Source organism: Oncorhynchus keta, chromosome 4 (genome assembly GCF_023373465.1).
Source record: "Oncorhynchus keta strain PuntledgeMale-10-30-2019 chromosome 4, Oket_V2, whole genome shotgun sequence".
NCBI classification, from domain to species: Eukaryota; Metazoa; Chordata; class Actinopteri; order Salmoniformes; family Salmonidae; genus Oncorhynchus; species Oncorhynchus keta.
The window spans coordinates 86,019,439-86,035,539 of NC_068424.1; the positions used below are offsets into that span (position 1 = coordinate 86,019,439).

Consider the following 16,101-nt stretch of genomic DNA (forward strand, 5'->3'; position numbering starts at 1 on the left):
ATCAACGATCTGGAAAGATTCTGTTAAAAGGAACGGGTTAAGATTCCTCCCAGTGCCTTTATCCTCGAGAGGTGAGATATTGATAAGGCTCAGTGCCGTTATCCTCGAGAGGTGAGATATTGATGAGGCTCAGTGCCGTTATCCTCGAGAGGTGAGATATTGATAAGGCTCAGTGCCGTTATCCTCGAGAGGTGAGATATTGATAAGGCTCAGTGCCGTTATCCTCGAGAGGTGAGATATTGATAAGGCTCTCAGTGCCGTTATCCTCGAGAGGTGAGATATTGATACGGCTTAGTGCCGTTATCCTCGAGAGGTGAGATATTGATGAGGCTCAGTGCCGTTATCCTCGAGAGGTGAGATATTGATAAGGCTCAGTACCGTTATCCTCGAGAAGTGAGATATTGATAAGGCTCAGTGCCGTTATCCTCGAGAGGTGAGATATTGATGAGGCTCAGTGCCGTTATCCTCGAGAGGTGAGATATTGATGAGGCTCAGTGCCGTTATCCTCGAGAGGTGAGATATTGATAAGGCTCAGTACCGTTATCCTCGAGAGGTGAGGTATTGATAAGGCTCAGTGCCGTTATCCTCGAGAGGTGAGATATTGATGAGGCTCAGTGCCGTTATCCTCGAGAGGTGAGATATTGATGAGGCTCAGTGCCGTTATCCTCGAGAGGTGAGATATTGATAAGGCTCAGTGCCGTTGTCCTCGAGAGGTGAGATATTGATAAGGCTCAGTGCCGTTATCCTCGAGAGGTGAGATATTGATAAGGCTCAGCAGTGCCGTTATCCTCGAGAGGTGAGATATTGATGAAGGCTCAGTGCCGTTATCCTCGAGAGGTGAGATATTGATGAGGCTCAGTGCCGTTATCCTCGAGAGGTGAGATATTGATAAGGCTCAGTGCCGTTATCCTCGAGAGGTGAGATATTGATAAGGCTCAGTGCCGTTATCCTCGAGAGGTGAGATATTGATAAGGCTCAGTGCCGTTACCCTCGAGAGGTGAGATATTGATAAGGCTCAGTGCCGTTATCCTCGAGTGGTGAGATATTGATAAGGCTCAGTGCCGTTATCCTCGAGAGGTGAGATATTGATACGGCTTAGTGCCGTTATCCTCGAGAGGTGAGATATTGATGAGGCTCAGTGCCGTTATCCTCGAGAGGTGAGATATTGATAAGGCTCAGTACCGTTATCCTCGAGAAGTGAGATATTGATAAGGCTCAGTGCCGTTATCCTCGAGAGGTGAGATATTGATGAGGCTCAGTGCCGTTATCCTCGAGAGGTGAGATATTGATGAGGCTCAGTGCCGTTATCCTCGAGAGGTGAGATATTGATAAGGCTCAGTACCGTTATCCTCGAGAGGTGAGGTATTGATAAGGCTCAGTGCCGTTATCCTCGAGAGGTGAGATATTGATGAGGCTCAGTGCCGTTATCCTCGAGAGGTGAGATATTGATGAGGCTCAGTGCCATTGTCCTCGAGAGGTGAGATATTGATAAGGCTCAGTGCCGTTATCCTCGAGAGGTGAGATATTGATAAGGCTCAGTGCCGTTATCCTCGAGAGGTGAGATATTGATAAGGCTCAGTGCCGTTGTCCTCGAGAGGTGAGATATTGATAAGGCTCAGTGCCGTTATCCTCGAGAGGTGAGATATTGATAAGGCTCAGTGCCGTTATCCTCGAGAGGTGAGATATTGATAAGGCTCAGTGCCGTTATCCTCGAGAGGTGAGATATTGATAAGGCTCAGTGCCGTTATCCTCGAGAGGTGAGATATTGATAAGGCTCAGTGCCGTTATCCTCGAGAGGTGAGATATTGATAAGGCTCAGTGCCGTTATCCTCGAGAGGTGAGATATTGATAAGGCTCAGTGCCGTTATCCTCGAGAGGTGAGATATTGATAAGGCTCAGTGCCGTTATCCTCGAGAGGTGAGATATTGATAAGGCTCAGTGCCGTTATCCTCGAGAGGTGAGATATTGATAAGGCTCAGTGCCGTTATCCTCGAGAGGTGAGATATTGATAAGGCTCAGTGCCGTTATCCTCGAGAGGTGAGATATTGATAAGGCTCAGTGCCGTTATCCTCGAGAGGTGAGATATTGATAAGGCTCAGTTCCGTTATCCTCGAGAGGTGAGATATTGATAAGGCTCAGTGCCGTTATCCTCGAGAGGTGAGATATTGATAAGGCTCAGTGCCGTTATCCTCGAGAGGTGAGATATTGTTAAGGCTCAGTGCCGTTGTCCTCGAGAGGTGAGATATTGATGAGGCTCAGTGCCGGTATCCTCGAGAGGTGAGGTGATATATTGATAAGGCTCAGTGCCGTTATCCTCGAGAGGTGAGATATTGATAAGGCTCAGTGCCGTTATCCTCGAGAGGCGAGATATTGATGAGGCTCAGTGCCGTTATCCTCGAGAGGTGAGATATTGATGAGGCTCAGTGCCGTTATCCTCGAGAGGTGAGATATTGATGAGGTTCAGTGCCGTTGTCCTCGAGAGGTGAGATATTGATAAGGCTCAGTGCCGTTATCCTCGAGAGGTGAGAGATATTGAAAGGTCTTGAAAACAGGGTAGGTAATCAGTATTAAATTAAACAAAATCTCTTTCTCTGAGTGACTGTATTAGTATTAGTATAATTTGCCCCTATAGTTCAGTATTTAAATTATTTATTCTATACAGTCATTTTTGTTGATCTTTATCAATGGGGTCAATAATTTGGGAGCCCACTGTGTTTATTTTTTATTTTTTTTATTTCACCTTTATTTAACCAGGTAGGCTAGTTGAGAACAAGTTCTCATTTGCAACTGCGACCTGGCCAAGATAAAGCATAGCAGTGTGAACAGTCAACACAGAGTTACACATGGAGTAAACAATTAACAAGTCAATAACACTGTGTATAGTGACTGGTCTAGGTGTGTCTCTGAACTCAGTGCCTTTATTAAAAGCATGTATTTGATGTTGTGTAGAGACAGAGACGGATGGGAATGGTATTGACCTTTATGAAACTCCACCAAAGCCAATGGAATTTCAACCTCTGGGTTGGAGGACTGCTGGTGGCCTCTGGGTTGGAGGACTGCTGGTGGCCTCTGGGTTGGAGGACTGCTGGTGGCCTCTGGGTTGGAGGACTGCTGGTGGCCTCTGGGTTGGAGGACTGCTGGTGGCCTCTGGGTTGGAGGACTGCTGGTGGCCTCTGGGTTGGAGGACTGCTGGTGGCCTCTGGGTTGGAGGACTGCTGGTGGCCTCTGGGTTGGAGGACTGCTGGTGGCCTCTGGGTTGGAGGACTGCTGGTGGCCTCTGGGTTGGAGGACTGCTGGTGGCCTCTGGGTTGGAGGACTGCTGGTGGCCTCTGGGTTGGAGGACTGCTGGTGGCCTCTGGGTTGGAGGACTGCTGGTGGCCTCTGGGTTGGAGGACTGCTGGTGGCCTCTGGGTTGGAGGACTGCTGGTGGCTGCTGGTGGCCTCTGGGTTGGAGGACTGCTGGTGGCCTCTGGGTTGGAGGACTGCTGGTGGCCTCTGGGTTGGAGGACTGCTGGTGGCCTCCGGGTTGGAGGACTGCTGGTGGCCTCCGGGTTGGAGGACTGCTGGTGGCCTCTGGGTTGGAGGACTGCTGGTGGCCTCTGGGTTGGAGGACTGCTGGTGGCCTCTGGGTTGGAGGACTGCTGGTGGCCTCTGGGTTGGAGGACTGCTGGTGGCCTCCGGGTTGGAGGACTGCTGGTGGCCTCTGGGTTGGAGGACTGCTGGTGGCCTCTGGGTTGGAGGACTGCTGGTGGCCTCCGGGTTGGAGGACTGCTGGTGGCCTCCGGGATGAAATATGAGTTTAGGTAACGATCTAATAACTGTCGTCCAATTTCTCCACATGAGGGAAATGTCTCAACTCCGCTATTTGATATTAAACTGATGTTAAATCATTGTGACAGAGATTATTGAATGGAATGGTCCTGAGTTGACCTCGGAGTGAGTTGATCCAATCATTCTGTTAGACAGTAGTTCTGTTGTGTGTCTTGTAGCCCATGGACAGTCAATTCGACTCAGAGCAGCAGAGTAACTAGCTGAGTCTAGTCCACTGTGCCTTAGATTCTGTAACTGCCTGGGAGAGGGGCACCAGCGAAGATTACTGTTTCTTTAAAGTCATGGAGTAGATAGAGAGAGAGAGAGGATACTGAAGAGAGGAGGGGGAGGCACAGTGCGCCAGTTAGCACTGCTGTTTAGAGAGAGAGAGAGAGAGAGAGAGAGAGAGAGAGAGAGAGAGAGAGAGAGAGAGAGAGAGAGAGGGGGAGAGGGGAGAGACAGAGAGAGAGAGAGAGAGAGAGAGAGAGAGAGAGAGAGGGGAGGGAGAGAGGAGAGAGAGAGAGAGAGAGAGAGAGAGAGAGAGAGAGAGAGAGAGAGAGAGGGGGAGAGGGAGAGAGAGAGAGAGAGAGAGAGAGAGGGAGAGGATACTGAAGAGAGGAGGGGGAGGCACAGTGCGCCAGTGAGGCACTGCTGTTTAGAGAGCGAGAGAGAGAGAGGAGAGAGAGAGAGAGAGAGAGAGAGAGAGAGAGAGAGAGAGAGAGAGAGAGAGAGAGAGAGAGGGGGAGACAGAGAGGTAGAGAGAGCAGCCTGCCTGATCGTCACATTTCTTGCAGAGATAACATTACAGAGAATGTCCATGCTTCTTTAAGGAGACTCAGCGCTGTTCAAAGGTTCAGAAATACCCAGACTAAAAGGCCAATAAGTAGATCTTTGACAGACCATATTGGACATACATAAATGGATGGACAAAGAGATATTGCATTCAGAATTCACTTGTCAACCAGTGAGACGCATCAGTGGATATAATGGGCAACACACCACATAAACCTTTAGGTAAGATCTAAGACTTTCTGATTGTAATAATCATAACAGCATAATAAGGAATGTTCACACAGCTCTCCGTCTCTATTTAATAACTGAGAGCACTTAGCAATACAGTGCGCCTTTATGCGGTGTTGATAAAGACGGTTCACGGAGAACTGAAGTGGGCAGCTCGAGCTGCGCAGCACCGCTGACGACCGACGGCAGGCGTGCAGCTCTCCGGTGCGCGGGAAAGACGAGAGAGCGTGATTCTCGACGATGTCTAAGACTAAACCTAGTTTTTCTAAGTCTCTAACTTGTAATGTATTTATTTACATTATATTTTTTGTATGGTTAAATAAATGTTTTATTTGACTTGATCTCCAATGCGTGGGAGAAAACAGAGAATCCACGAGATGTATCAGATTAATTCAATAGAAGTTCCATCTTGTGTTTCCGGTTATATTTACTATTTATTTTTAGGCACTTTTTCCAATATGTTTTAATGTCGTAGTTTATTTATGAATATATATCTGAATGTAATGACATTGTAATAACAACTGTTATTCATCTGATTTTATTGCTCTAAACATTTTAAGCCGTGTTAATTTCCCAGCTCATGTAGTCCACAGTAACGCGAGCTCGTTGCCTTGTAGTTTAGCCACAGCCATGGAAGATTAGTTTGCTAAGCTAGCTGTGGTTTTCTAACCATTGTATCCTTTTAGATCAGCCCAGGTTCATAGAGGTGAACCAGTGATTTACCCTAACACGCACACACACACACACACACACACACACACACACGCACACACGCACGCACGCACGCACGCACGCACACACACACACACACACACCTCCTCCTACTCTATCAATTTGCACCCACACTCATATCAGCTGACAGTGGATCAGACCTAACCATGTCGACGGTCAGTCAGACAGATACTAGGCATGTGAAAAACAGAAGTGTAACTGTCAATAACTCATCTCATCACTTCTGTCCAGAAGAGTCTGGTGGACCGACGTGTCAAACTTGACCTTCGTTAGCAAATAGAAAGACTTTGCTGCGTAGGCATTGTCTTAATCGGCTTCATCTACCAATCATATCCAACAGCACCTTCCGTTAACCCGCCCCGACTTGTCGTGTATCCATTTGAAGCCACGCCTCGCAGTCGTGTGATTCGCTAATGTTAAATTATACTTAACTCAGACTGATGATACCAGTCTATAGTCTACCCTCCTGATGATGCCAGTCTATAGTCTCTACCCTCCTGATGATACCAGTCTATAGTCTCTACCCTCCTGATGATACCAGTCTATAGTCTCTACTCTCCTGATGATACCAGTCTATAGTCTCTACCCTCCTGATGATACCAGTCTATAGTCTACCCTCCTGATGATACCAGTCTATAGTCTCTACCCTCCTGATGATACCAGTCTATAGTCTCTACCCTCCTGATGATACCAGTCTATAGTCTCTACCCTCCTGATGATACCAGTCTATAGTCTCTACTCTCCTGATGATACCAGTCTATAGTCTCTACTCTCCTGATGATACCAGTCTATAGTCTCTACTCTCCTGATGATACCAGTCTATAGTCTCTACTCTCCTGATGATACCAGTCTATAGTCTCTACTCTCCTGATGATACCAGTCTATAGTCTCTACTCTCCTGATGATACCAGTCTATAGTCTCTACCCTCCTGATGATACCAGTCTATAGTCTCTACCCTCCTGATGATACCAGTCTATAGTCTCTACCCTCCTGATGATACCAGTCTATAGTCTCTACCCTCCTGATGATACCAGTCTATAGTCTCTACCCTCCTGATGATACCAGTCTATAGTCTCTACCTCCTGATGATACCAGTCTATAGTCTCTACCCTCCTGATGATACCAGTCTATAGTCTCTACCCTCCTGATGATACCAGTCTATAGTCTCTACCTCCTGATGATACCAGTCTATAGTCTCTACCCTCCTGATGATACCAGTCTATAGTCTCTACCCTCCTGATGATACCAGTCTATAGTCTCTACTCTCCTGATGATACCAGTCTATAGTCTCTACTCTCCTGATGATACCAGTCTATAGTCTCTACCTCCTGATGATACCAGTCTATAGTCTCTACTCTCCTGATGATACCAGTCTATAGTCTCTACTCTCCTGATGATACCAGTCTATAGTCTCTACCCTCCTGATGATACCAGTCTATAGTCTCTACCCTCCTGATGATACCAGTCTATAGTCTCTACCCTCCTGATGATACCAGTCTATAGTCTCTACCCTCCTGATGATACCAGTCTATAGTCTCTACCCTCCTGATGATACCAGTCTATAGTCTCTACCCTCCTGATGATACCAGTCTATAGTCTCTACCCTCCTGATGATACCAGTCTATAGTCTCTACCCTCCTGATGATACCAGTCTATAGTCTCTACCCTCCTGATGATACCAGTCTATAGTCTCTACCCTCCTGATGATACCAGTCTATAGTCTCTACCCTCCTGATGATACCAGTCTATAGTCTCTATTATCCTGATGATACCAGTCTATAGTCTCTACCCTCCTGATGATACCAGTCTATAGTCTCTACCCTCCTGATGATACCAGTCTATAGTCTCTACTCTCCTGATGATACCAGTCTATAGTCTCTACCCTCCTGATGATACCAGTCTATAGTCTCTACTCTCCTGATGATACCAGTCTATAGTCTCTACTCTCCTGATGATACCAGTCTATAGTCTCTACTCTCCTGATGATACCAGTCTATAGTCTCTACCCTCCTGATGATACCAGTCTATAGTCTCTACTCTCCTGATGATACCAGTCTATAGTCTCTACCCTCCTGATGATACCAGTCTATAGTCTCTACCCTCCTGATGATACCAGTCTATAGTCTCTACCCTCCTGATGATACCAGTCTATAGTCTTTACCGCTCCTGATGATACCAGTCTATAGTCTCTACCCTCCTGATGATACCAGTCTATAGTCTCTACCCTCCTGATGATACCAGTCTATAGTCTCTACTCTCCTGATGATACCAGTCTATAGTCTCTACCCTCCTGATGATACCAGTCTATAGTCTCTACCTCCTGATGATACCAGTCTATAGTCTCTACCCTCCTGATGATACCAGTCTATAGCCTCTACCCTCCTGATGATACCAGTCTATAGTCTCTACCCTCCTGATGATACCAGTCTATAGTCTCTACCCTCCTGATGATACCAGTCTATAGTCTCTACCCTCCTGATGATACCAGTCTATAGTCTCTACCCTCCTGATGATACCAGTCTATAGTCTCTACTCTCCTGATGATACCAGTCTATAGTCTCTACCCTCCTGATGATACCAGTCTATAGTCTCTACCCTCCTGATGATACCAGTCTATAGTCTCTACCCTCCTGATGATACCAGTCTATAGTCTCTACCCTCCTGATGATACCAGTCTATAGTCTCTACCCTCCTGATGATACCAGTCTATAGTCTCTACTCTCCTGATGATACCAGTCTATAGTCTCTACTCTCCTGATGATACCAGTCTATAGTCTCTACCCTCCTGATGATACCAGTCTATAGTCTCTACCCTCCTGATGATACCAGTCTATAGTCTCTAATATCCTGATGATACCAGTCTATAGTCTCTACCCTCCTGATGATACCAGTCTATAGTCTCTACTCTCCTGATGATACCAGTCTATAGTCTCTACTCTCCTGATGATACCAGTCTATAGTCTCTACCCTCCTGATGATACCAGTCTATAGTCTCTATTCTCCTGATGATACCAGTCTATAGTCTCTACCCTCCTGATGATACCAGTCTATAGTCTCTACCCTCCTGATGATACCAGTCTATAGTCTCTACCCTCCTGATGATACCAGTCTATAGTCTCTACCCTCCTGATGATACCAGTCTATAGTCTCTACCCTCCTGATGATACCAGTCTATAGTCTCTACCCTCCTGATGATACCAGTCTATAGTCTCTACCCTCCTGATGATACCAGTCTATAGTCTCTACCCTCCTGATGATACCAGTCTATAGTCTCTACTCTCCTGATGATACCAGTCTATAGTCTCTACCCTCCTGATGATACCAGTCTATAGTCTCTACCCTCCTGATGATACCAGTCTATAGTCTCTACCCTCCTGATGATACCAGTCTATAGTCTCTACCCTCCTGATGATACCAGTCTATAGTCTCTATTCTCCTGATGATACCAGTCTATAGTCTCTACCCTCCTGATGATACCAGTCTATAGTCTCTACCCTCCTGATGATACCAGTCTATAGTCTCTACCCTCCTGATGATACCAGTCTATAGTCTCTACCCTCCTGATGATACCAGTCTATAGTCTCTACCCTCCTGATGATACCAGTCTATAGTCTCTACCCTCCTGATGATACCAGTCTATAGTCTCTACCTCCTGATGATACCAGTCTATAGTCTCTACCCTCCTGATGATACCAGTCTATAGTCTCTACCCTCCTGATGATACCAGTCTATAGTCTCTACCTCCTGATGATACCAGTCTATAGTCTCTACCCTCCTGATGATACCAGTCTATAGTCTCTACTCTCCTGATGATACCAGTCTATAGTCTCTACCTCCTGATGATACCAGTCTATAGTCTCTACCCTCCTGATGATACCAGTCTATAGTCTCTACTCTCCTGATGATACCAGTCTATAGTCTCTACTCTCCTGATGATACCAGTCTATAGTCTCTACCTCCTGATGATACCAGTCTCCTGATGATACCAGTCTATAGTCTCTACTCTCCTGATGATACCAGTCTATAGTCTCTACCCTCCTGATGATACCAGTCTATAGTCGCTATTCTCCTGATGATACCAGTCTATAGTCTCTACCCTCCTGATGATACCAGTCTATAGTCTCTACCCTCCTGATGATACCAGTCTATAGTCTCTACCCTCCTGATGATACCAGTCTATAGTCTCTACCCTCCTGATGATACCAGTCTATAGTCTCTACCCTCCTGATGATACCAGTCTATAGTCTCTACCCTCCTGATGATACCAGTCTATAGTCTCTATTATCCTGATGATACCAGTCTATAGTCTCTACCCTCCTGATGATACCAGTCTATAGTCTCTACTCTCCTGATGATACCAGTCTATAGTCTCTACTCTCCTGATGATACCAGTCTATAGTCTCTACCCTCCTGATGATACCAGTCTATAGTCGCTATTCTCCTGATGATACCAGTCTATAGTCTCTACCCTCCTGATGATACCAGTCTATAGTCTCTACCCTCCTGATGATACCAGTCTATAGTCTCTACCCTCCTGATGATACCAGTCTATAGTCTCTACCCTCCTGATGATACCAGTCTATAGTCTCTACCCTCCTGATGATACCAGTCTATAGTCTCTACCCTCCTGATGATACCAGTCTATAGTCTCTACCCTCCTGATGATACCAGTCTATAGTCTCTATTATCCTGATGATACCAGTCTATAGTCTCTATCCTCCTGATGATACCAGTCTATAGTCTCTACCCTCCTGATGATACCAGTCTATAGTCTCTACCTCCTGATGATACCAGTCTATAGTCTCTACCTCCTGATGATACCAGTCTATAGTCTCTACTCTCCTGATGATACCAGTCTATAGTCTCTACTCTCCTGATGATACCAGTCTATAGTCTCTACTCTCCTGATGATACCAGTCTAAAGTCTCTACTCTCCTGATGATACCAGTCTATAGTCTCTACCCTCCTGATGATACCAGTCTATAGTCTCTACCCTCCTGATGATACCAGTCTATAGTCTCTACTCTCCTGATGATACCAGTCTATAGTCTCTACCCTCCTGATGATACCAGTCTATTGTCTCTACCCTCCTGATGATACCAGTCTATAGTCTCTACTCTCCTGATGATACCAATCTATAGTCTCTACTCTCCCGAGGATACCAGTCTATAGTCTCTACCCTCCTGATGATACCAGTCTATAGTCTCTACTCTCCTGATGATACCAGTCTATAGTCTCTACCCTCCTGATGATACCAGTCTATAGTCTCTACTCTCCTGATGATACCAGTCTATAGTCTCTACTCTCCTGATGATACCAGTCTATAGTCTCTACCTCCTGATGATACCAGTCTATAGTCTCTACCCTCCTGATGATACCAGTCTATAGTCTCTACTCTCCTGATGATACCAGTCTATAGTCTCTACTCTCCTGATGATACCAGTCTATAGTCTCTACCCTCCTGATGATACCAGTCTATAGTCTCTACCTCCTGATGATACCAGTCTATAGTCTCTACCCTCCTGATGATACCAGTCTATAGTCTCTACCTCCTGATGATACCAGTCTATAGTCTCTACTCTCCTGATGATACCAGTCTATAGTCTCTACCCTCCTGATGATACCAGTCTATAGTCTCTACCCTCCTGATGATACCAGTCTATAGTCTCTACCCTCCTGATGATACCAGTCTATAGTCTCTACCTCCTGATGATACCAGTCTATAGTCTCTACCCTCCTGATGATACCAGTCTATAGTCTCTACCTCCTGATGATACCAGTCTATAGTCTCTACCCTCCTGATGATACCAGTCTATAGTCTCTACCCTCCTGATGATACCAGTCTATAGTCTCTACTCTCCTGATGATACCAGTCTATAGTCTCTACCCTCCTGATGATACCAGTCTATAGTCTCTACTCTCCTGATGATACCAGTCTATAGTCTCTACTCTCCTGATGATACCAGTCTATAGTCTCTACTCTCCTGATGATACCAGTCTATAGTCTCTACCCTCCTGATGATACCAGTCTATAGTCTCTACTCTCCTGATGATACCAGTCTATAGTCTCTACCCTCCTGATGATACCAGTCTATAGTCTCTACCCTCCTGATGATACCAGTCTATAGTCTCTACTCTCCTGATGATACCAGTCTATAGTCTCTACCCTCCTGATGATACCAGTCTATAGTCTCTACCCTCCTGATGATACCAGTCTATAGTCTCTACTCTCCTGATGATACCAGTCTATAGTCTCTACCCTCCTGATGATACCAGTCTATAGTCTCTACCCTCCTGATGATACCAGTCTATAGTCTCTACTCTCCTGATGATACCAGTCTATAGTCTCTACCCTCCTGATGATACCAGTCTATAGTCTCTACTCTCCTGATGATACCAGTCTATAGTCTCTACTCTCCTGATGATACCAGTCTATAGTCTCTACTCTCCTGATGATACCAGTCTATAGTCTCTACCCTCCTGATGATACCAGTCTATAGTCTCTACTCTCCTGATGATACCAGTCTATAGTCTCTACTCTCCTGATGATACCAGTCTATAGTCTCTACCCTCCTGATGATACCAGTCTATAGTCTCTACTCTCCTGATGATACCAGTCTATAGTCTCTACCCTCCTGATGATACCAGTCTATAGTCTCTACCCTCCTGATGATACCAGTCTATAGTCTCTACCCTCCTGATGATACCAGTCTATAGTCTACCCTCCTGATGATACCAGTCTATAGTCTCTACTCTCCTGATGATACCAGTCTATAGTCTCTACCCTCCTGATGATACCAGTCTATAGTCTCTACCCTCCTGATGATACCAGTCTATAGTCTCTACCCTCCTGATGATACCAGTCTATAGTCTCTACCCTCCTGATGATACCAGTCTATAGTCTCTACTCTCCTGATGATACCAGTCTATAGTCTCTACTCTCCTGATGATACCAGTCTATAGTCTCTACTCTCCTGATGATACCAGTCTATAGTCTACCCCAGTCCTGATGATACCAGTCTATAGTCTCTACCTCCTGATGATACCAGTCTATAGTCTACCCTCCTGATGATACCAGTCTATAGTCTCTACCCTCCTGATGATACCAGTCTATAGTCTCTACCCTCCTGATGATACCAGTCTATAGTCTCTACTCTCCTGATGATACCAGTCTATAGTCTCTACCCTCCTGATGATACCAGTCTATAGTCTCTACCCTCCTGATGATACCAGTCTATAGTCTCTACCCTCCTGATGATACCAGTCTATAGTCTACCCTCCTGATGATACCAGTCTATAGTCTCTACCCTCCTGATGATACCAGTCTATAGTCTACCCTCCTGATGATACCAGTCTATAGTCTCTACCCTCCTGATGATACCAGTCTATAGTCTCTACTCTCCTGATGATACCAGTCTATAGTCTCTACCCTCCTGATGATACCAGTCTATAGTCTCTACCCTCTGATGATACCCTCCTGATGATACCAGTCTATAGTCTCTACCTCCTGATGATACCAGTCTATAGTCTCTACCCTCCTGATGATACCAGTCTATAGTCTCTACCCTCCTGATGATACCAGTCTATAGTCTCTACTCTCCTGATGATACCAGTCTATAGTCTCTACCTCCTGATGATACCAGTCTATAGTCTCTACCCTCCTGATGATACCAGTCTATAGTCTCTACCCTCCTGATGATACCAGTCTATAGTCTCTACCCTCCTGATGATACCAGTCTATAGTCTCTACCCTCCTGATGATACCAGTCTATAGTCTCTACCCTCCTGATGATACCAGTCTATAGTCTCTACCCTCCTGATGATACCAGTCTATAGTCTCTACTCTCCTGATGATACCAGTCTATAGTCTACCCTCCTGATGATACCAGTCTATAGTCTCTACCCTCCTGATGATACCAGTCTATAGTCTCTACCCTCTTGATGATACCAGTCTATAGTCTCTACCCTCCTGATGATACCAGTCTATAGTATCTACTCTCCTGATGATACCAGTCTATAGTCTCTCCCTTTCTGCTAAATCTAAGGGGAGAGCTCAAAGATTCAAGTCCCTTGGGTGCTGCTGTAGAGTTACATTAGAGGTGGCCATCCAAGAAGGCTCAAGGTCATTGGCCACAGATAAAAAATACATTCAAATCACGTTATATCTACAGTAGCTTTGATTGGCCAATCATGTCAACATCATACTTTTAAAATCTCAGCTAGCAGTCATCATTATGATCAATTTGACGATATACTGGCTAATCCTTTTCAATCCTTGTCATATGAAGAGAAATAATGAAGATAAATGATATATTATGCTAATTCTTATTTGTATAAGACTCTATAAGTCTCCTACTCCAGATAACGCTGGGCCAATTGTGCAAATTTTCCAACCTTGTATTTCTTTGAGTACCCCGTTGTCTTGAAAGCACCATAAAACCACAAAATGCCAGACTTTGATGACAAAGCTTATGTATACTGTAGCTAACAAAGTAATACTAAGTGTATGTTGTGTAGGAAGCTGTTAGTAGCCAATGTGCCTCACCCTAATAATGTGGTCCCTTTCCCCCTTATTACAACCTACTGTTCTGACTGGGTGATGCGCATGTAGCCTATAGCCTGTTTTAGAGAACTGTAATCATCGAATAATGTAAAAGTTTTCATTGTGTGTTTATATGCCCCCTTTGTTTATCCTACGTTTCTGACTTGGTGTACAGTTATATTGACTACTTCCGCCGTCGACTTGCTCATTGATGTCTTAACCGAAAATACGGATTGCCTCTAATCGCTCCCTTATGCCATAGTTTGTACATCTCAATTGTCAGTAGAAACCACATTTGTTTAAGCAAGTCAGCCATATCAGCTATGCTTATTTAAAAGACAGTACATGAGGCTGAATTAATTGTTTCACTGCCAGACAAGGCTCCTTTGATAGCCAGGTGTAACAGTGGTAAGGTGTTGGGACTCTGCTGTTGGGAAAGCTTTATGTCGGCCCTAACAGTTTGTGGGCACCGTCTGTCACCGTTATAGTGCCATTAATGTATTAATGTGTAGTGTCGTGTAGTGTAGTGTAGTGTAGTGTAGTGTAGTGTAGTGTAGTGTAGTGTAGTGTAGTGTTGTGTTGTGTTGTATAGTGTAGTGTAGTGTAGTGTTGTGTAGTGTAGTGTTTTGTAGTGTTTTGTAGTGTAGTGTAGTGTAGTGTAGTGTAGTGTAGTGTAGTATAGTATAGTATAGTGTAGTGTAGTGTAGTGTTGTGTAGTGTAGTGTTGTGTAGTGTAGTGTAGTGTAGTGTTGTAGTGTAGTGTAGTGTAGTGTAGTGTAGTGTTGTGTAGTGTAGTGTAGTGTAGTGTAGTGTAGTGTAGTGTTGTGTAGTATAGTGTTGTGTAGTGTAGTGTAGTGTTGTGTAGTGTAGTGTAGTGTAGTGTAGTGTAGTGTAGTATAGTATAGTGTAGTGTAGTGTAGTGTAGTGTTGTGTAGTGTAGTGTAGTGTAGTGTAGTGTTGTGTAGTGTAGTGTAGTGTAGTGTAGTGTAGTGTAGTGTAGTGTAGTGTAGTGTTGTGTAGTGTAGTGTTGTGTTGTGTAGTGTTGTGTAGTGTAGTGTTTTGTAGTGTTGTGTAGTGTAGTGTAGTGTAGTGTTGTGTAGTATAGTGTTGTGTAGTGTAGTGTTGTGTAGTATAGTGTTGTGTAGTGTAGTGTAGTGTAGTGTAGTGTAGTGTAGTGTTGTGTAGTGTAGTGTTGTGTTGTATAGTGTAGTGTAGTGTAGTGTAGTGTAGTGTTGTGTAGTGTAGTGTTGTGTAGTGTTGTGTAGTATAGTGTTGTGTAGTGTAGTGTTGTGTAGTATAGTGTTGTGTAGTGTAGTGTAGTGTCGTGTTGTGTTGTGTAGTGTAGTATAGTGTAGTGTAGTGTAGTGTTGTGTAGTGTAGTGTAGTGTAGTGTAGTGTTGTGTAGTGTAGTGTAGTGTAGTGTAGTGTAGTGTAGTGTAGTGTTGTGTTGTGTAGTGTAGTGTAGTGTTGTGTAGTGTAGTGTAGTGTAGTGTAGTGTTGTGTAGTGTAGTGTAGTGTAGTGTAGTGTAGTGTAGTGTAGTGTAGTGTAGTGTAGTGTAGTGTTGTGTAGTGTAGTGTAGTGTAGTGTAGTGTTGTGTTGTGTAGTGTAGTGTAGTGTAGTGTAGTGTAGTGTAGTGTAGTGTAGTGTAGTGTAGTGTTGCGTAGTGTTGCGTAGTGTAGTATAGTATATAGTATAGTGTAGTGACCAGAACAAGGTATTGTAGTAAGCAGTCCAGCATTCACCATGCTGGAGAATGAAGCATAAGCCACACCAAGCCTATTTACTCTGTTCCATCTGACTGCGCAATCCACTGTCTCATCAGCCCAGCCAGGCAATTTATAAACTTGATCTCCACTATAAAAAACATCTGGACATTATCTCATATTTCTTTTAGACAAACATTTTGTTTGTTTTGTTTTGTTTTTGTATAAACCTTGCTGTGTCTCGTCGACATTTGCCAAATTGTTTCAATATTCAGATTTGATCTCCATCTGT

General features: G+C 44.6%; 1 protein-coding gene across 3 annotated transcripts in view; it reads left to right on the top strand.

Moving 5' to 3' along the window:
- Positions 1-4,520: 4,520 nt before the first annotated feature.
- Positions 4,521-16,101, top strand: part of neurl1b (neuralized E3 ubiquitin protein ligase 1B) — a 43,193-nt gene continuing 31,612 nt past the window's right edge. Inside the window, exon 1 of one of the 3 annotated variants that reach the window (XM_052518015.1) lies at positions 4,521-4,824. In XM_052518015.1, the coding sequence (XP_052373975.1) occupies positions 4,797-4,824 (28 nt within the window). In that variant the 5' untranslated portion in view covers positions 4,521-4,796. The remainder of the gene's footprint in view (positions 4,825-16,101) is intronic. The other 2 variants (XM_052518013.1, XM_052518014.1) reach the window with 2 other exon arrangements.